General features: G+C 43.3%; 2 protein-coding genes across 2 annotated transcripts in view; one reads left to right on the forward strand and one right to left on the reverse strand.

Moving 5' to 3' along the window:
* The window catches only part of acsf2 (acyl-CoA synthetase family member 2), a 38,677-nt gene that overhangs the window by 12,435 nt on the left and 5,035 nt on the right, over positions 1-21,207 (forward strand). Inside the window, exons 7-14 of the mRNA XM_083932785.1 lie at positions 204-299; positions 533-684; positions 4,039-4,130; positions 4,922-4,998; positions 15,979-16,086; positions 16,836-16,987; positions 17,061-17,202; positions 18,043-18,153. Coding sequence (XP_083788911.1) covers positions 204-299; positions 533-684; positions 4,039-4,130; positions 4,922-4,998; positions 15,979-16,086; positions 16,836-16,987; positions 17,061-17,202; positions 18,043-18,153 — 930 coding nt within the window. The remainder of the gene's footprint in view (positions 1-203; positions 300-532; positions 685-4,038; positions 4,131-4,921; positions 4,999-15,978; positions 16,087-16,835; positions 16,988-17,060; positions 17,203-18,042; positions 18,154-21,207) is intronic.
* Positions 5,225-13,186, reverse strand: chad (chondroadherin). Its single transcript, XM_083932787.1, has 4 exons — positions 12,105-13,186; positions 8,328-8,497; positions 8,073-8,230; positions 5,225-6,815 (listed from the first exon to the last, which is right to left on the reverse strand). Exons 1-3 carry the CDS (start codon positions 12,888-12,890, stop codon positions 8,089-8,091), a joined length of 1,098 nt encoding a protein of 365 aa, XP_083788913.1. The 5' UTR covers positions 12,891-13,186; the 3' UTR covers positions 5,225-6,815; positions 8,073-8,088.

Genomic DNA, 21,207 nt, shown 5'->3' on the forward strand with positions numbered 1-21,207 from the left:
TTGTGTCCGTGTGCCATATAAACATTTTTAAAACGCACTACATTAGAGAACCGTAGCAGCTGTTTGGAGGTATTAATAAAGACGTGAAAACCTAAATGTCACTAGCTGCCGGTTGGCTTCACCGTGTTTAGAGAGTCTCCTTTGACCGACTGCTTTTATGTCTAAATGCAATAATTTGATCCTGTTGTTGTATCTGTCACCAGGGCACAACCGGGGCTCCAAAGGGCGCCACGCTGTCTCATCACAACATGATCAACAACGCCTACACCGTGGGGAAGAGAGTGGGCTACACCTGGATGGTGAGTCTCAGCCGACGCGTTGTATCAAATTTGTAATGTGAGGCACAAATACAGATTGATTTTGGTCTCTACACGTTTTTTGACGATAGTTAAAATCTCTAACGATGGCGGTTAAGTCCAGGTTGTTGCCACAAAGCTCCACATACTTTGGGCCGTGTCGTGCATCTTCACGGGTACTTTGGTAGTTTCTGAATGATGCTCTGACTCTCTCGTGTCCTGTCTTCGTCCCGCAGCCTCACACTCGTATCTGCCTGCCCGTGCCTCTGTACCACTGCTTCGGCTCTGTGGGCGGCGGCTTGTGCATGGCCGTGCACGGCGTCTCCGTGGTCTTTCCCTCTGCTGGGTACGACGGGAAGGCCAACTTAGCAGCTCTGGAGAGCGAAAGGTAACGTTACAAACCCTTGGCCAGGTCCTTTAATTAAGTCTGAGTATTAAACCCATAAAGCAGCTTTAATGTCCTGTAACGAAGGATTAAATGTGACAGAATATAATAATCCCCTTTCTTTGTAAACCGCGTGACCTCGAGGCTCCGGGACACGGAGGTAAGAAAGCTGCTTTGGGATTATTTCAAATGAAATCATCAAAGTGAAGGTTCCCTGCAGCAGGTTTGGAGCTGTGCAAACATAAGCTGCATATAACGACATAAAATGCTGTTATTTTCAATAGTTTACTGTCTGTAGCCGTTACATGGTGTATGTCTGAATGTTTTTTATATATGTATGCGTTTTATTTTACAATTAAAACAGAAACAAACATTAAACATAACCTACATCACACAACTCAAAGACAACCAGAGACACAAACCCAGTTATTGGGGGAAAAATGAGAAAAAATGCATAAAAAAACAATTAAACAAACTAAAAACTAGCAATAAAGATAGTTAGGAAAAGCTGGATGGTCTCCAGGAACGACCAGATCGATGCAAAACAATAATCTCCATTAAAAACAACAATAAATGAGAACTTCCCACTGGTTCGTTCTCGAAAACCCCCAACCTCGACCTTTCCACCTCTCTGAATGTTTAAAATCAGTCGTTTTAAAATAAAGTAACGTTTAATTATCTTTTAAACTGGCTGATGTTTAATGTCTGAGCGTTTGTGTCGTGCTGCTGCTGCCTGACGCTCTTTAAAGGAGATTTTCTACACATAAATTGCATTTGCAGGAGAAAAAATGCATAAAAAAAACAATTAAACAAACTAAAAAGTAGCAATAAAGGTAATTTGGAAAAGCTGGATGGTCTCCAAGAACAACCAGATCAATGCAAAACAATAATCTCCATTAAAAACATCAATAATTGAGAAATTCCCACTGGTCCGTCCACCAATCTCATCCTTTCCACCTCTCTGAACGTTTAATAAATGTTTTAAACTGGTTGATGTTTAATGTCTGAACGTTTGTGCCGTGCTGCTGCTGCCTGACGCTCTTTAAAGGAGATTTTCGACACATTTATTGCATTTAGATGGAAATAAAAGCTTAAAAAGATGCAGTGGACGTGTGCAGAGCTGTGACAGACAGGGAGAACCACCCTTCAGCTCGTGTGCAGCCCCGTCTGAGCTCGTTGGGGGCTGCTTCATGTTGAGTCTGCGGAGGATCTGGTTCACATTAGCGCTTCCTGAGTGGGATCAGATATCACGTGTTGTTTTGTTGTTCAGGCAGAAAGAGAAGTGACTCCAACCATCACGACCGCAGCGATCTTTAGCTCCAGTTTCACGTTTCACTCAGGAATGAAGCCGCTGTTGTTCAGAGCGCCGTTCAGGGCTAAAGCGGGGGTTTCACAGCGGACACACGAGAAAACTGGGGCTCTGTGTCAAATCAAAAGCAGCAGCTTTACTTTATTTGTCATTTTCCAATCGTACAAAACAATCATATCCTCTATTTCACAAATAACCGTACAAGAACAGTCCCAACAGGAAAAAGACAAAGACCGACCGAACCCAAAAACAACCTATAACAGACTTGTCACAGACAACCGACAGACATAAAATAAGATAAATAAATAAATAATACAAAAGGGTGGAAGGTGCACTTAACTCTCCTTATCACAGGATGGACCACGGGCAGAGACCCAGGTCCAGACCCGGTAAACCGTTCCCATTAGATGTCAGAGGGTCCCAGGTTTTGCAGAATCTGTTGATGGATCCGTTGAAGGTACATCTGATTTTTTCAACTTAACATTCTGCATAACGTCCCTAATCCAGTGGTGGTGTGATGGCGGAGAAGCAGCCTCCCATTTAAATAAGATCAAGCGTCTAGTAAGAGCCATTTCCCACTCCTCATCAGACAGCTGAGGTCTTTGATCGTCTTATTGTCAGTATTTAATAAAAGAGTTGTGACGAAAGGAAAGCTCTGGATCTGCCAACAATCTTCGTTCTTAGAAATAAAACTTTAAATAAAGATTCTACACATTCAACCTTTAAATATAGTGCAGAAGATCACTTCTCACTTATTCAGTTTGTACCTATCTTAATGCTGCTAAGCTGCGTATTGTTGTTTATTGTATAAACCTGCGTTTAACCACAATGTCCGTCACACTCTGTCACATTTAGTTAATTGTTTGATTTATTTTACGTTGGCTTTATTTTGATGTGATTCATGTTTTTATGCTTATTGTCACTCTGATCCTTTCATCTTTGTGTTGAAACTGTTGCACACTAAATCATTTCCCTCAGGATAAATAAAGCTTCAGTTCATCATGAATGTATTTACTGTAATTACACGTGTGCTGTTCCTGCGTTGACGGGTCAGAAACGTATTAAAGGCTGGACTCAGAAGAATAAATATATCAGAATAAAGGCCCCGCGGACCCCGACGCTGTGTCAGCACTCAGTGTTTATGCAGCTGTGTCTTTGAACCAGCTGTTGGCTTCATACTGACCTTCTCCAAACTTTACCTTTAACCCAAATCACACGGTGAGAGTTTAACTTTAGTTTCACTTCATTCGTCTCCAAATAAAGTTTCATGTTTTTAAATGGAAGTGAATTAAAAAAGAGAGAGAAATCAAAGCGTGTCGGCACATTTTATATGATACAAGAGAACAGATTGTTCTTGTCGTTGTGCAAAGAACAATACAAATCAGTTTGGCAGCTCTTCAGCAGCACAGTGAACATCCAAGGTAAATAAATATATAAGAGTGAGGTAGGTTAATGATCATTCACACACAGCTCCGTGCTGAATTTCAGTCTCATGAGGGGAAAAATGTGACTTTGTGGATAAAATGACACAGAGATCCAATATAAATATCAGCAAAACACATTAAAATGTTTGTTTTTCTATTTTGTTTTATCGCAATTTCACAAAACTGCAACAGCGATTTGTGACTCGGACGATGCTTCCTGTTCTGATCCCTGCGGCTTCTGCACTAAAGTTCTCATGCGGACGCTTTCGTTTTAACATTTTAGGCTATTTTTCTTCCTAAACTTGTGTTTTTTTAAAATCTGAAAACCAGACGAAGCTGCTAAACTCATGTTTCATTCCTGCAGTTAATCTTCTCTCAGAGCGCTGGAAATAAAACATTTATTCCACTTCTCTTTGTCTGTTTGCGTCTGTAGATTTCCCCTAAATTCAACCAAAGGTGGAATAAGAAAATGCCTCATTTGCATAATTAAACACAACATTTCAGAGAACTTGTATTAGAAAATCTATCTTTCTATCTATCTGTCTATCCATTCTTGCAGCTTTTCTTCAGATTTTCCAGTGAAGATGTGTTTTGTTAATTTGTGTATTTTTATTTTCCTCACAGGTGCGACTTCATCTACGGCACCCCGACCATGTACGTGGATATGATCAACCAGCCGGACCTGGCTAAATACGACCTGTCGTCAGTTCATACAGGTGAGAGAAACACTCACATAACATCATCTTCAGCCTCTTATCCGGGGTCGGGTCAGGGGGCAGCAGCTTTAGCAGGGGACCCCAAACTTCCCTTTGCCGGGCCACATTAACCAGCTCTAACTGGGGGATCCTGAGGCGTTCCCAGGCCAGTGTGGAGATCTAATCTCTCCACCTGGTCCTGGGTCTTCCCCGAGGCCTCCTCCCAGCTGGACGTGCCTGGAACACCTCCCTAGGGAGGCGCCCAGGGTTCATCCTTACCAGATGATCCTGAACCACCTCAACTGGCTCCTTTCAACGCAAAGGAGCAGCGGCTCTACTCCGAGTTCCTCACGGATGCTGAACTTCTCCCCCTCTCTCTAAGGGAGACTCCAGACCCCCTCCTGAGGAAACAAATTTCACACGCTTGGACCTGGACCTGGTTCTTTGGGTCCTGACCCAGCTTTCATGACCACAGGTGAGGGTAGGAACCAGGACTGAGCGGTAGATCCAGAGCTTTGTCTTCCTCAGCTCTCTTTTCGTCTCAAAGGTGCGGTAGAGCGACTGCAGCTCCGCCCCCACTGCTCCGATTCTCCGGCCAAACTCACGCTCCATCGTCCCCTCACTCGTGAACATGATCCTGAGGGACTTGAACTCCTTCACTTGGGGTCAGGACTTATTCCCTACCTGGAGTAACAATCCACCGGTTTTCTGCTTTTTCCTGCTTTTCTTTTCCTAAATGGTAGTGAGCGTTTTAATAATATAATTAACTGTTTGCTGTGGATGTCACATATTAAGTGTATTTGTTTCCGTAGGCATCATGGCGGGTTCCCCTTGTCCTCAGGAACTTGTGAAGCAGGTCATCAACGTCATGGGCATCAAGCAAATAACAGTGAGTCGATCAACACATGTTGTATTTCTTCTTATTATTATATATTTTTAAGTTTCTGTAGTATAATCTGATCATTCACTGCTTCAATGATGCAGTTTCAGTCACCAGGGGGAGACAAACCCTCACATAAACATCCATTAATGAACAAATGGAGACTGTTTCTGCAGAGATCCAACGTCAGACGTGTTAAAGTATACATGCACGACACAAAGAGGCTTGGTTTTGTAAAAGGTTTATTGCATGTGAGCACTCGTCACCACCAAAAGTGTAGAAAAAGTAAAGAAACTGAATATACATTAGATACGCATTAAAGTCAGTCACCCTCAGCTGCATAAAAATCCCATTTTCCTACAATTTAAATCAGTGAAATGTTGAGAAAATGTTAAATATGTGTCAAATAGTTTGCATTAAAGTTAAAAAAGAAGAACTTTTTCATCTTTTCGGACCAAAAATGTGTTAAAATACCTTCATAAAAGACCGAAATTGTCTCCTTTGATCCACAAAATAAGCCAACCCACATCTTTAAAGTCGTATCGTCTGAAAACTGACTTTTTTAAACGTCTTGGATGTTTTGGCGAGGGCGTAGAACTGACATCACAAAGTAGAAAAGACGCTAAGCGAGTGTTTGAGGATGTGTTTCTCTGCCTCTTTGTCTTTTTAGTTGTTGTTGTTGTTGTGTCGTTTAAACAGGTAACCACCAAAATAAGAGATTTAAAGTTCAGTAAAACAAAGATTCACTAACGACCGTGTGTGAAGAGTTCACTGGAAAGTTCAAGTGTGGAATTAAACAACATAAAGTTATTTTTCTTGCATTTAAAACAAGACCAGAAGACGTTTGGTGACGTGGTGAACACACAGACCCGCCAAAACACACAGACCCGCTGATTCAAACCTGTAAAAACGCTGAATGAAGCAGTTTTCCAGTTAAAAATCTCTGTTTCTCCGCGGCTGTCGCTAACGTTTGCTCAGCTTGTCTCTCTGATAACTTCAGATCCAGACGTCTGATGACTCAAATCCTCCATCAGGGTCAAAAATAGAGTTAAAAACCACCAAGATCTAAACAGTGTTTGGTAAAAATGTGTCTTAAAACTGGTTAAAAGTCAATTTATGAAGCTTCTGGTCGACAAAGAGCGGCACCTTTAAATAAAACGACACATTTCTCTGGTTTGAACATTGTTGGGATCATGTCAGAACACAACTCAACCAAATACAGAACAAAGGTCAAGTTGGTTTTAGACTTTAATGTGGAAAAAATACAGATTAAAGCTTTTTAATTAGTGAGCATTGGACGGAGCTATGCTAGCTGTTTCCCCCCGTTTCCAGTGTTTGTGCTAAGCTAAGCTAACCAGCTGCTGGCTGTAGATCTTCTCTGTTTCCCCAAACATTTCCCTTGAATCTGGTTTGATTTCACGTTATTTTCATTCATATTCAGGCGTGTTTGTATTCACTGTTTTTCTCTGAACGCATCAGGAAAACATTTCTCCTTTTTAATGTTTTTGTGCAGCTTCATTTACTCAAACACATCCTTTGTTTTGGTGGTTACCTGCCTGTTTCCACGTCTCACCTCCATCTTTGGTATAAACGGACAAGAAATGAAAGTTCAGGTCCGTTAAGCTCTTGATGTGTTTGGGTGTGAGAGAGACAGACGCAGAGGGAGTGTATGAATGTGTGTTTGTGTGTGTGTGTGTGTGTTTACGCTCGTGACAATATTTGGCAGATGAATAGATGGACAGTGTTGAAGTAGAATGAGTTAGCATTGCTTTTCGTTGCATGTGTAGTAGCCAGTCACCTGGACAGGCTCCTCCTCGCCTCCTCTCCTGTGGAAAAGACACAAATGTCAGCAGCCAAAACAAATAGTCTGCGCCCAAACAGAGACCCCGCGACCTGGACGCCGTGTTCTGGACCCCGGGGCCAACATGGAAAAGTTCAGACGGGGACGGAGAGTCCTGCGGTCGGGCGGAGAGAAAAACAAAATCCTGCAGAGCCAGCTCCATCCCCACTCCAAAACCAACTCAAACCCCACGTGGTCGCGTCTGAATCCAATGTCGCGTTGTGCAGAACTGCAGCTGAAAACCTTTCACAGCGAAGCGTCACAGGAGGGCTGTGATTTCACTGCACCTCAGGCATTTAAGAAACAGGCTTTCTGCAGAAATGAAGATCAATCTGAGTCCTTGGATCTACGTTTTCAACAGGACTTTTATGAAGTTGCATCGATTAATCTCACTTTTAAATGTTGTTATTTTGAGAAACATGTGTATTGATGACTCCAATGTTGAACCAATAACTCTGTGGAGAGGAGAAATAACTTTTTCTGCCAGTATAGATGTGAACTGGGTCTTAAATTGCATTAATAACGATTTAACCCTTATTCGACCGGATGCAACGTTTGCCTTTAAGGCCTTTAAGGCGTGTTTCTTCTTCCAGTCCACTCCTCGGAAGAATTGACAGAAAATACTGACAACACTGACAATGATGAGGTTTTCAAGGGTGTTTTCCACATGGACGTCGCTCTTAATGGTCTAAACAAAGTCTTTATTTAACTTGTTGAAAGCTGCAGTAACCTAAATGTTACTGATTTACCATTTTAAAACCCCAAAGTTTAAGAGTTAAAGATTTCTCTTCAGTGACTCCTAATGGTCGTGTCATTAAAGACAGATATGATTCCTAACTAGCACTACACGCTACATCTTTGGCTTCTGCTGCGCTAGTTTTTGTGGTGATTCCCGCACTAACCGGCCCTCATCAGGGGCTCAACAGGAGTCCATCGGTGAGACAAAACGCTCGGATTGGCGGTTCGGTTGGTGCAAGAGAAGAGAAACGGAAGTGAGGACAGAAAACAAACAGCAGAGTCAAGAGACCGTTAAGCTCTTTAGTAGAAACGGTTCGTCCTCGAGTTATTGTTCACTCGTTCACGATAAATATAATTTGTTCTCTCAGCATGGAGTTGTGTTTTTATGGTAGAGATGTACCAACTATGTGAAAATGACAGGAAGACGGTCGCTGGCGGTTGTGTTTGGTTTTGTCTCGACTGTATGGAACATGGCAGCCGGGTAACAAACGTCAGTGGCGGTTACCTGTGCAGCTGCGTGTTCAATGACGCGTTCCCTTTTTGGCTCTCTTCGGCTTCACTCTGCAGCCACTGAAGGCGGCGCTGTCTCTCACTTGCTTCCCTTTCTGCTGAGGGGGAGAAGCACACACCGCGTCTGGACGATTGCGGCTGGAGTCCATCCACCTGCGGGGTGGAAAGCAGAAAAGATGAGGAGCAGAGAGTTTGTGCCGATAGCGCGGCTGTGAAGTGTTGTGTCGGGGGTGTCGTCGTCGTCTCTTACCTGCGCAGCGGAGCCAGCTGACACGTGCAGCTCCACGGGTTGTTGGAGAGCGTGAGGTTGGTGATGGTGACGGCGCTAAAATCCAGGCTTTTGGGGAGAAACTTTAGCTTGTTGTTGTCCAGGTTCAGCGACTTGACTGCCGTCACACCGGTGAACGCACCGTCAGAGAACTAGAAGAAGGACGAGCTGTACATGAGTCAACGGCTGCGTCTTTATATCGTCATTCACACACTCACACACTCACAGTGAGCCACCGTGCAAGTTGCCGCCCCAATGACACTTCTGTGTTCTTGGTCGACCTCTGGGCCTTTTACCGGAGAGTGAAAGGCCCTCACTTCCACACCAAGGATCAGGGGCTCTGCTCCAAGCTCCCTCCGGATATCTGAACTCCTCGCCCCGTCTCTGAGGCTGAGCAGAGCCGCCCTACGGAGAAAGCAACTTTGTGCCTCTTGTATCCTCGATTTAGGGATGTGAGTACGCCATGGAAACAGTTCTTTTAAACAACTCTTTGGTGTGAGCGAAGTCGTGCTTAAGAGTCGTTCTCTGTATGCTTGTGCCTGCCTTAAGACCCTTACAAGTGATACGCGGTAAAAAACGCTTTGCACCAGCTTCCTTTGGAGGAGGCGCACAAAGTTCAAATCAGTTGAACTTTGACCTCGTTGCCACTGACCTTTCAAAAGCACAACCAGAGAGCGACATCAAGCCGGTGAGAAAGATGGAGGAAACGTATCGTTCGTCTGTCCGAGTTTCCCGATCTATTTACGTTACATTAAAGTCGCATCACGATCAGAAGAAAACGTAACGATGGAGGTTTATCTGCATCACACCAGGTTTGTGAAGAGGCAGTTTGCGAGCTAACGGTTGTTACAATGCTAACGTCGATTTAGCCGTTTACTGGGTCTCTGCGCCCGACCTCAAAGTGAGCCCAGCGCTAAAAGCTGATCATGTGACGGCCCCTTTAGATCCATAGCGAGCTGCAGGATTCACAGACTGGAAACCCGCAAACACACTTTTTATTGACACTTTTTCCAACATGCATGACAGGCAGGCGTGCGTGCACATGCCTGATCGATTTCCGCAGATAGATATTAACCCCCGCACCTTTTTTTGAAAACTATTCCCATCACTTCCACGGCCATGTTCTTTTGTCCACTACCCAAAGCTCATGACCGTAGGTGAAGGTCAGAACGTGGATGGACTGGTGAATCGAGCGCTTCCTCTTCACCACAATGGTCCGACGCAACGCCAAGATCACTGCTGACAGCGCGCCTAACCGCCTGTCCATCTCACCCTCAATTTTACCCTCACTCTTTATTTTATTCCTTCGCTTTGGGGAGTTACCACCAGCGCCTCAGACTCTTATCTCGACCGCGAGGACTCATGAATCAATGCTTCCTGAAACTGTTGTAGTTCTGAGCTCGTGCTGCAGACGGTGTTGATAAAAACACGGTTCACACGCTCGTCCCCGATGCAGAACGATGGGACCTCGCCGGTGTTTCTCTTCCATGAAAGCCTCCTCTCATCCTTCCTCCCGCACCAGCACTTATGTAAACACGGGCCGTCTTCATATGCATCTGCGAGGGTGCTAAAAGCTTCAGAGAGGTGCGAGGTGAACCGATCCACGTCGGGTCAAGTCGGGGAAGAAGGAGCAGAGGAGCTGAGCTTTGAAGGGTTGTTTTATGAGTCTGGAGGGGACGAGGCTGTTTGGAAATTTCCACTGCACAGCGACAAGTAGCCGAGAGTCTGGAGCAACGGAAGATGGATGACTTCCAGCGTGGCCGAGGTGTTTTCGCTCTCCCTCTCTCTCTCTGTCTTCGCCCTCTTTGCCAGGAAGGCTCGCAAAGGGCCCATTTGTCCATTCAAATGGGGCTAAAAATACTCCTCTTCTACACCCTGCCTCTATTTACCCGCCTCCTCACCCCTCCTGACCTGTTTACAAGACCCTCCCGCTGAAAGTAGAAAACACACCTTGCTGAAAATAACACTTGTGTAATAATTAGACTGGGACACGCTTGGCCGAGGTCCAGCAAACAAAAACACTCTAAAAATACCTGCGTTTTGGCTGGAAAATGGGTTTAATCTCCCTTTGGCTGTGTGTGTGTGCCGCACTCGCCGTCTCCCGCTGCTTCCACCTGGCTCTCACACAGTCCCAGCGTGAGCAGGTTGTTGTTTCACAGTTTTCCCTCCGTACTGTGGCACAGGTACATGCAAATATGGGCTCGACCGCAAGTATGAAGCAAATGTGGACTGAGGAATGTCTTGAGAAGCGGCGAGGTGGATTAGAGTCAAATGTCGCCTTCAGGAGCCAGACTCCTGGAGATCTAAGAAGGCGTCTCTTCAGAGTTCAGAGACGTTTGGATCGGAGACTTGCATGTTAAGTGTTTGAAGACTTTCACTGGCGTCAGTAAACTGTACATTATTAAAGGAAAGTCTTGTGGAGCTGAATCCAAGCACAGTTAATCCGCCTTTACTGCCCACACTGAACGACACTGAGCCGGGGGAAAGTTTCCCTGTTAATCGTCCAAATGGACACAGACGTGGAAAAGGGCCACCGAACCTCATGCATAGGACTTTTAATGGCCTTTTTGTGACTCTTTGTGATGATTGTGCGTCTCTTTGTGGTCATTTTGTGTCTCTTTGTGGTCATTTTGTGTCTCTTTGTGGTAATTTTGCATCTGTTTGTGGCCATTTTGTGTCTTTGTGGCCATTTTGTGTCTTTGTGGTCATTTTGTGTCTCTTTGTGGTCATTTCACATCTGTTTGTGGTCATTTTGTGTCTCTGTTGTCTCTTTCTGGTCATTTTGTGGTAATTTTGCATCTGTTTGTGGTCAAACCCTCATGCATAGGACTTTTAATGGCCTTTTTGTGACTCTTTGTGATGATTGTGCGTCTCTTTGTGGTCATTTTGCATCTGTTTGTGGTCATTTTGTGTCTCTTTGTGGTCATTTTGCATCTCTTTGTGGTGATTGTGTGTCTCTCTGTGGTCATTTTGTGTCTCTGTGGTCATTTTGTGTCTCTTTGTGTCCCTCTGTGGTCAGTGGCCAGAGAAAGATCCTGGAGCATCATATGAATCCCGTCTGCTTTCAAAAGACTGAAAGATGCAGCATCAGGTTTGCGTTGTCAGCCGACAGTGAGACAGATGGAAATGGAATAAACCAACATCTGCATCCTGTTCTGATAGATGCATGATTCACACACCTGTGAAGTCATAGTGAGTGAGAAACGCCTGCTGGCTGCAGACGAGGGGGGGGGGGGGGGTGTCTGCACATGTAAACATGAGTGTGAATCCAAAACAAACAAACAAGTATTAAGACAGACACACAGACACAGTGTAGTGCAGAGAGCTTTTCATTAGATGAACTTGTTGTTTAGGGCTGAAATCATTCGTCACATTCAATCAGCAACTATTTTGATTATCAATTTTAGAGTCTCACGTACTTTTTCAAGCAATAATGGCAAATATTTGGTGGTTTCAGCTTAAAAATATGCAGATTTTGCTGCTTTTTTCTGTTTTATATCACTTTAAACTCTGTAACACTGCAATATCTTTCAGCTTGGACTGTTTTTTAAGACAAAACAAGACTTTTAAAGACATTATTTTGAATAATCAGGCCAAGAAAAAGGTGTTTTTGGATTAAAAGAGCACTTGATCTGTCTTTAAACTAATAGATTCCTTACATTTTTAGCTGCAGCGACTTTCACTGCCTTGAATGTCACCATGTTAGTCATTAGATATCAAAGTGTGTCCAGTAAAGACCCAGTTAAACCCCAGACTGACCTTCTCCAGACCCATGTTGTCCAGGCTCAGTTTCTCCATGTAACGCCCAAAGCTCTGGAAGGCGACGTCGGGGATGGTCCTCATTGGGTTCTTCCCCAGCGTGAGCTCCTCCACCACTCGCAGTTTGCTCATAGCCGCGATGGGGTAGGTGGACATCCTGTTCCTGTCCAGGTGGAGTATGGCGATGTTCTCCACGTCGTCCAGAGAGCCCGGCTGCAGGGTCGCCAGCTCGTTCCCGCTCATGTGCAGCCAGCGCAGGTCTTTGGCGCCTGTGAAAGTCCCCGGCCGCAGCTCCCGGAGCTTGTTGTCGTTGAGCTGCAGAATAAAGAGGTTGATCATCGGGGAGAAGATGCCCTTTGCGAGGTCGCTGATCTGGTTGCCGTCTAGGTAGAGGTAGGTGAGCTCCGTGAGGTCGTCAAAGGCGCCGGGCTTGATGCTGCTGATCTCGTTGTTGGACAGGTAGAGGTAGATGAGCTTCTTCAGCCCCTTGAACGCCTGGGATCCCACCTCTCGGAGCTGACAGTGCTGCATGTGCAGAGAGATGAGCCCCTTGCTCTCGCTGAAGGCACCCGTGGGAATGGTGCCCAGGTTGTTCCTCTGCAGGTTGAGCAGACGGGTGACCTCTGACACCCGCGGGATCTTCTTCAGCCCCACGCTGTCGCAGATGACGTGCTGAAGGTCCCCGTGGCAGTGGCACAGAGTGGGGCACTGGCCCGGGGCTCCCTGCACCGCGGGGCCCAGGACCAGGAGACAGGTCCCCAGCAACAACCAGCTCACACAACGCATGCTGGAAAAGCTCGAGTGTCTTGGAGTCTTTTAGTAGAAGAAGAACGAGCTGAGGAGTGGCGTTTAAAAAAGCTTCAGAGCAAAGATCTCTGAGGATGAAAGAAGTGTTCGGTGTTTAGAGAGAGACAGACGCAGAGAGAAGGAATGAAAAGGTGAGTTGACTGAGCGAAGGTGGGCGATGCACTCTGAGAGGAGGATGGCCGCTCACAGAACACACACTGCACTATTTATAACATTTACTTGAGGAAAAAAAAAACCGAGGAGGGTTTGCCAGTGAGAGGTTTGCAGGAGGAAGTCATGAGCTGTGAGAATTTAACCCTAAATGAGCAGGACGACGACACGGACGCGCTCTCCTCTGCACAGAAACGATGTGTTCTGCTGGAAGCTCGTGTGCAGACAAATGAAAAGACACATTCACAACCACGTGGCAGGTCGGGTCGGATCCGCGCGCACGCTCTCAGACGCCTCTATTGTTTTTCAGTCTGCGGTGGCAGGAATAGGAGCCGCTCCTGTAACCTTTAATAGTCTCCAGATGCTGTTTCAGGTCGGAACAATTGCAACAAAAAACGTACAAAAGCAGATTTTTAAGATGCCACTTTACATTCCTGTGTGCATTCTTTCTTTTGGAGATGGAGGAGTTACGTAACGCTCCTTTCTCCAGTCGGCCCTGCGAGCTGTGAAGGCGATTGTGGCTCTCAGGTTTAAACTACAAGAGTCTAGTGCCAAATCCTAACCAAAGTTATCTCAGGACACTTTACAGAGTAGGTAAAGACCACACTCTATGACTTATTTATGATTTACACAGACCCAACAATTCCCCCGTAGAGTACGGTGGCGTTGAAAACCTTCACTATAACAGACAGGAACGTCAGACAGACCCAGCTCTGTGGAGGACGCACATATGTCTGCACCGGAGAGAGGAAGAGAAGGAGAGAGAAAGGGCGCACTCCCACTGTCCATCCGTACCGTGCCCAAACACGTTTCACGGCTAAAGTCTAGTACGCTTGATCAGTGTGAGTGCAACCGTACCGCGCCAAGGAGCGGCACACTTTCCGTCCACTGCCCGTTTGGGAGAGGTGGGCTTTAGTAAAGCACGTTTGCACGTGTACGAGCACGAGCATGTGCACGTGTACGAGCACGAGGCCTACGGCGGTTCTGAGGTCATTTCCTGTGCGCCTGTTGGGACGTAGAAAAAAGAAGGAGGGACCATGCGCGGACATTTAAAACAATGGTGGTGAAAGGTTCACGTTGGTGTGATGCGGAGGTGGAGTGTTTACTGCAGATTTGGTCGATGAAAAGATTCAAAAACAGTCGACAAGACGCACAAAAACTCCGAGGTCTACGGAAAGATCTGGAAACAAAGCCACACATCGCCATGACGTCATCAATGCGTGTGACGTGTTACGGCGTGATGACGTATAGGCAGCAAGAAGCATTCTCCGAGGCCCAGGTAGTGTGAGTACAAACGGGCCTGGAGGGGGGGACAAGGACCCTAAAGCACGGGGCACGGGGCGGAGGCACAGTGGGAGGGCGCCATCAGTGTCTGTACACACGCCCTCAATGTTCCAGCATCTAACATTCCTCTATTCGCACTGTAAATAAAACTGAATTAAATTAAAGATTGGGAAAATAAATTATGAAAGGACGGTTTGGAGAAACGTGCAGCAGGACTTTGTGGCGTGGCTGCGTTCATCAGACGGATGGAGCCACGCGGAGTGAGTGGAATCTAGAGTTTACTCAACAAATCTAACATTTTATTGGGAATATTTCGTCTCCTCCCGGATTTTCCAGGTGAAGTTCCCGCCTCTGAAAAGCTCCGCAGCGTCCGTTTGTCCCCCGGCCTTTAACCTCCCTCCCTGAGATCCAATCTGCACCTGTGAACACACACACACTCCTCTGCACTTTGTCTCTCTGACGCGTTGTCAACAAGTGGAAAATCATATTTAATAAAGTCGTTTATATTCTCAGTTTACAGCTGAAGTCTGCAGCTATTTATATGGGCGATTAATAACAATAATTAATTATAACAATAATGGCAGATGTTTAGTGCGTCCAGCTTCAACAATATGAGGGTTTTGCTGCTTTTTTCTGTTTTATTTATTTATTTATTTTATTTATTTTTTTAGCACAATTTAAAAAATACACAAATACTGACAAAGAATAGAAATAACATGCAGAGCAGGAAGAGGCAGAAACCCCAGTGGGCTGATTTAAAGCCTCCACCTAAATAATGTTAAAATGTCACAATATTATAAATAAACACAAAAAAATAAATAAAATATAAATAAATAAAAATAAATGAATAAATAAAAATAAATTCAAAAATAAAAAAATAAAAAATATATAAATAAAATATAAATAAATAAAAATAAATTAAAAAATAAATAAATAAAAAATATAAATAAATTAAAAAATAAATAAATAAAAAATATAAATAAATAAAATATAAATAAATAAAAATAAATAAATTAATAAAATAAAAACTACATAAAGTAATGACAAATTAATAGTAACAAATTATATATAATAACAAAAAATGATATCAATATAAAAGCAAAGATTTCTGATTTTTTTTCTCGTAAATTTCTCGCTCCCAGCTTCCCCTCTGTCCTGAGTCGTGTCCCGTCCTCCTCTTCCTCTCCTCTTCCTCTTCCTCTTCCTCACCACGTCCTTAGTCCCCATCGTGTCCCGTCCTCCTCTCCCTCTCCTCTTCCTCTTCCTCTTCCTCACCACGTCCTTAGTCCCCATCGTGTCCCGTCCTCCTCTTCCTCTCCTCTCCTCTCCTCTTCCTCACCACGTCCTGAGTCCCCATCGTGTCCCGTCCTCCTCTCCCTCTCCTCTTCCTCTTCCTCTTCCTCACCACGTCCTTAGTCCCCATCGTGTCCCGTCCTCCTCTCCCTCTCCTCTTCCTCTTCCTCTTCCTCACCACGTCCTTAGTCCCCATCGTGTCCCGTCCTCCTCTTCCTCTCCTCTTCCTCTCCTCTTCCTCTTCCTCACCACGTCCTTAGTCCCCATCGTGTCCCGTCCTCCTCTTCCTCTCCCTCTCCTCTTCCTCTTCCTCACCACGTCCCGTTTGTGTGATTGACAGATTGGATACGGCACCACGGAGAACAGCCCCGTGACCTTCTGCGGCTTCCCGACAGACAACCTGGAGAGGAAGACGGAGACCGTGGGCATCGTCATGGACCACTTAGAGGTACGGCGGCGTGCTCGTTCACCGAGACGTCACGCTAAAAATACACTTTTACACAAAATATAACATTATTAAAAAAGTGAAGGTGGCACAGGTGAGGACGGACGTGCATCAGAAGGAACTTCACACATTTCCCAATTTCTGTCTTTTCTCTTGTAAATTTCATTATTTTTCTTGTCAAAATTCATGTTTTTTTTCTCAGAAATTTCAGATTTTTTTCTCATAAATTTCATTTTTTTCTCATAAATTTCAGATTTTTTTCTCATAAATTTCAGATTTTTTTTCTAATAAATTTCAGATTTTTTTTCCTCGTAAATTTCATTTTTTTTCTTGTAAATTTCGGATTTTTTTCTTGTAAATTTTGGACTTTTTTCTCTTAAATGTCGGATTTTTTTCTCGTAAATTTCGGATTTTTTTCTCGTAAATTTCGGATTTTTTTCTCGTAAATTTCAGATTTTTTTCTCGTAAATTTCAGATTTTTTTCTCGTAAATTTCAGATTTTTTTCTCGTAAATTTCAGATTTTTTTCTCGTAAATTTAGGATTTTTTTCTCTTAAATTTCAGATTTTTTTTCTTGTAAATTTCTGATTTTTTTCTTGTAAATTTCAGATTTTTTTCCTCATAAAATTCAGACTTTTTCCCCCTCAAAACGCCCGTGTGTGCATCATTTATTTTTTAAATATCTACCTTTTAATAGAGCTTGTTCATATTCAGCCTGTAACGTTACATAACGACGGCTCCACTGCTCCACAGGCTAAAGTGGTGAACCCAACGACGGGAGAGGTGGTGCCTCTGGGGCTGACGGGGGAGATCCTGATCCGGGGTTACTGCGTGATGCTGGAGTACTGGGGCGACGAGGCCAAAACCCAGGAGTGCATCACTAAAGACCGGTGGTACAGAACCGGGTGAGTGGACGCCGTTTCTCTGTTTCTCTTGTTCCGCACGCAGCTGCTTCAACGCTTCCTGTTTTTCCCGCAGAGACATCGGGAAACTGGACGCGTACAGCTACCTGCGGATCGAGGGGCGGATTAAAGACATGATCATCAGAGGAGGAGAGAACATTTACCCGGCAGAGATCGAGCAGTTCCTGCACACACACCCCAAAGTGATGGAGGCGCAGGTGAGGACGGGCGGGAACCAGAACGTGTTTCACACATTTCACAATTCATGACTTTTTTTCTTGGAAATTTTTGATGTTTTTCTCATAAATTTTTGATTTTTTTTCTTGAAAATTTCAGGTTTTTTTCAAATTTTTTAGAATTTTTTTCTTTTACATTTTTGATTTTTGTGTTGTAAATTTCGGATTTTTTTCACGATTCTTTTCTTGCACATTTTAGAATTTTTTTTCTCAAAGATTTTTGATTTTTTTCTCATAAATTTCGGATTTTTTTTCAGAATTTTCTTTAATTTTTTTCTTGTAAATTTCAGATTTTTTTCACAAATTCTTGATTTTTTTCTTGTAAATTTCAGAATTCTTTCTCATAAATTTTTGATTTTTTTTCTTGTAAATTTTTGATTTTTTTCACACATTTTGGAAGTTTTTCTTGAAAATTTCAGATTTTCTCTCATAAATTTCGGATTTGTTTCTTGAAATTTTTTGATTTTTTTTCTTGTAAATTTCAGATTTTTTTCACATAAATTTTAGAATTTTTTTCACAAATTTATGATTTTTTTCTTGTAAATTTATGATTTTTTTCATAAATTTAATTTTATTTCTCGTTACTTTCTCACAATAATCTGAGAAAGTCTGCGTCTCCCCGGCTCCATAATTATTTTATTTATTTAAGTTTTTACCTCCAGTCCTGAAACCAACACAACTAATATTCAAAGAAGTATTTATCACGTCTTTAAATGTGTGGATGTGACCTGCATGCTGCTGTGCACGTGTTTCTCTGTTGTTGTTTATTTTATTGTTGTTGTTTCAGTACAAAAGTAACGTATGTATTTCATCGTGGGTCAGGTGGTCGGAGTGGAGGACTCACGTTTCGGCGAAGAGATCTGCGCCTGCATCAAACTGATAGACGGAGAGGAGTGCACGGCAGAAGACATCAAAGCTTTCTGCAAAGGACAGGTGAGACCAACTCACTGTTCAACATTTAACACACACACACACACACACACACACACACACACACACACACACACACACACACACACTTCATCAAATCTGCTGAATTAAACCTGCTGAATTAAACCTGCTGAATTAAACCTGCTGAATCAAACCTGCTGAATTAAACCTGCTGAATTAAACCTGCTGAATTAAACCTGCTGAACTAAACCTGCTGAATTAAACCTGCTGAACCAAACCTGCTGAACCAAACCTGCTGAATCAAACCTGCTGAATCAAACCTGCTGAATTAAACCTGCTGAATTAAACCTGCTGAATTAAACCTGCTGAATTAAACCTGCTGAATTAAACCTGCTGAATCAAACCTGCTGAATCAAACCTGCTGAATTAAACCTGCTGAATCAAACCTGCTGAACTAAACCTGCTGAATCAAACCTGCTGAATCAAACCTGCTGAATTAAACCTGCTGAATCAAACCTGCTGAATTAAACCTGCTGAATCAAACCTGCTGAATTAAACCTGCTGAATCAAACCTGCTGAATCAAACCTGCTGAATTAAACCTGCTGAATTAAACCTGCTGAATTAAACCTGCTGAATTAAACCTGCTGAATTAAACCTGCTGAACTAAACCTGCTGAACTAAACCTGCTGAATCAAACCTGCTGAATTAAACCTGCTGAATTAAACCTGCTGAATCAAACCTGCTGAATCAAACCTGCTGAATCAAACCTGCTGAATTAAACCTGCTGAATCAAACCTGCTGAATCAAACCTGCTGAATTAAACCTGCTGAACTAAACCTGCTGAACTAAACCTGCTGAATCAAACCTGCTGAATTAAACCTGCTGAACTAAACCTGCTGAACTAAACCTGCTGAATCAAACCTGCTGAATTAAACCTGCTGAATTAAACCTGCTGAATCAAACCTGCTGAATCAAACCTGCTGAATCAAACCTGCTGAATCAAACCTGCTGAATCAAACCTGCTGAATTAAACCTGCTGAATTAAACCTGCTGAACTAAACCTGCTGAACTAAACCTGCTGAACTAAACCTGCTGTACTAAACCTGCTGAATTAAACCTGCTGAATTAAACCTGCTGAATCAAACCTGCTGAATCAAACCTGCTGAATCAAACCTGCTGAATCAAACCTGCTGAATTAAACCTGCTGAACTAAACCTGCTGAACTAAACCTGCTGAATTAAACCTGCTGAATCAAACCTGCTGAATTAAACCTGCTGAATTAAACCTGCTGAATTAAACCTGCTGAATTAAACCTGCTGAATTAAACCTGCTGAATCAAACCTGCTGAATCAAACCTGCTGAATCAAACCTGCTGAATTAAACCTGCTGAATTAAACCTGCTGAACTAAACCTGCTGAATTAAACCTGCTGAACTAAACCTGCTGAACTAAACCTGCTGAATTAAACCTGCTGAATCAAACCTGCTGAATCAAACCTGCTGAACTAAACCTGCTGAATTAAACCTGCTGAATTAAACCTGCTGAATTAAACCTGCTGAATCAAACCTGCTGAATCAAACCTGCTGAACTAAACCTGCTGAATCAAACCTGCTGAATCAAACCTGCTGAATCAAACCTGCTGAATTAAACCTGCTGAATTAAACCTGCTGAATCAAACCTGCTGAATTAAACCTGCTGAATTAAACCTGCTGAACTAAACCTGCTGAATCAAACCTGCTGAATCAAACCTGCTGAATCAAACCTGCTGAATCAAACCTGCTGAATTAAACCTGCTGAATCAAACCTGCTGAATTAAACCTGCTGAACTAAACCTGCTGAATCAAACCTGCTGAATTAAACCTGCTGAATTAAACCTGCTGAATTAAACCTGCTGAATCAAACCTGCTGAATCAAACCTGCTGAATTAAACCTGCTGAATCAAACCTGCTGAATTAAACCTGCTGAGTCAAACCTGCTGAATTAAACCTGCTGAATTAAACCTGCTGAATTAAACCTGCTGAATCAAACCTGCTGAATTAAACCTGCTGAATCAAACCTGCTGAATCAAACCTGCTGAATTAAACCTGCTGAATCAAACCTGCTGAATTAAACCTGCTGAGTCAAACCTGCTGAATTAAACCTGCTGAATTAAACCTGCTGAATTAAACCTGCTGAACTAAACCTGCTGAATCACACCTGCTGAATCAAACCTGCTGAATCACACCTGCTGAATTAAACCTGCTGAATTAAACCTGCTGAATTAAACCTGCTGAACTAAACCTGCTGAATTAAACCTGCTGAATTAAACCTGCTGAATCAAACCTGCTGAATTAAACCTGCTGAATCAAACCTGCTGAATCAAACCTGCTGAATTAAACCTGCTGAATTAAACCTGCTGAACTAAACCTGCTGAATTAAACCTGCTGAATCAGACCTGCTGAATCAAACCTGCTGAATTAAACCTGCTGAATCAAACCTGCTGAATCAAACCTGCTGAATCAAACCTGCTGAACTAAACCTGCTGAATTAAACCTGCTGAATCAGACCTGCTGAATCAAACCTGCTGAATTAAACCTGCTGAATCAAACCTGCTGAATCAAACCTGCTGAATTAAACCTGCTGAATTAAACCTGATGAACTAAACCTGCTGAATCAAACCTGATGAACTAAACCTGCTGAATTAAACCTGCTGAATTAAACCTGCTGAATTAAACCTGCTGAATCAAACCTGCTGAATCAAACCTGCTGAATTAAACCTGCTGAATCAAACCTGCTAAATTAAACCTGCTGAATTAAACCTGCTGAATCAAACCTGCTGAATTAAACCTGCTGAATCAAACCTGCTGAATCAAACCTGCTGAATCAAACCTGCTGAATTAAACCTGCTGAATCAAACCTGCTGAATCAAACCTGCTGAATTAAACCTGCTGAATTAAACCTGCTGAATCAAACCTGCTGAATTAAACCTGCTGAATCAAACCTGCTGAATCAAACCTGCTGAATTAAACCTGCTGAATTAAACCTGCTGAATCAAACCTGCTGAATCAAACCTACTGAATCAAACCTGCTGAATTAAACCTGCTGAATTAAACCTGC

The sequence above is a fragment of the Echiichthys vipera genome, assembly GCF_963691815.1.
Source record: "Echiichthys vipera genome assembly, chromosome: 18".
NCBI lineage: Eukaryota > Metazoa > Chordata > Actinopteri > Perciformes > Trachinidae > Echiichthys > Echiichthys vipera.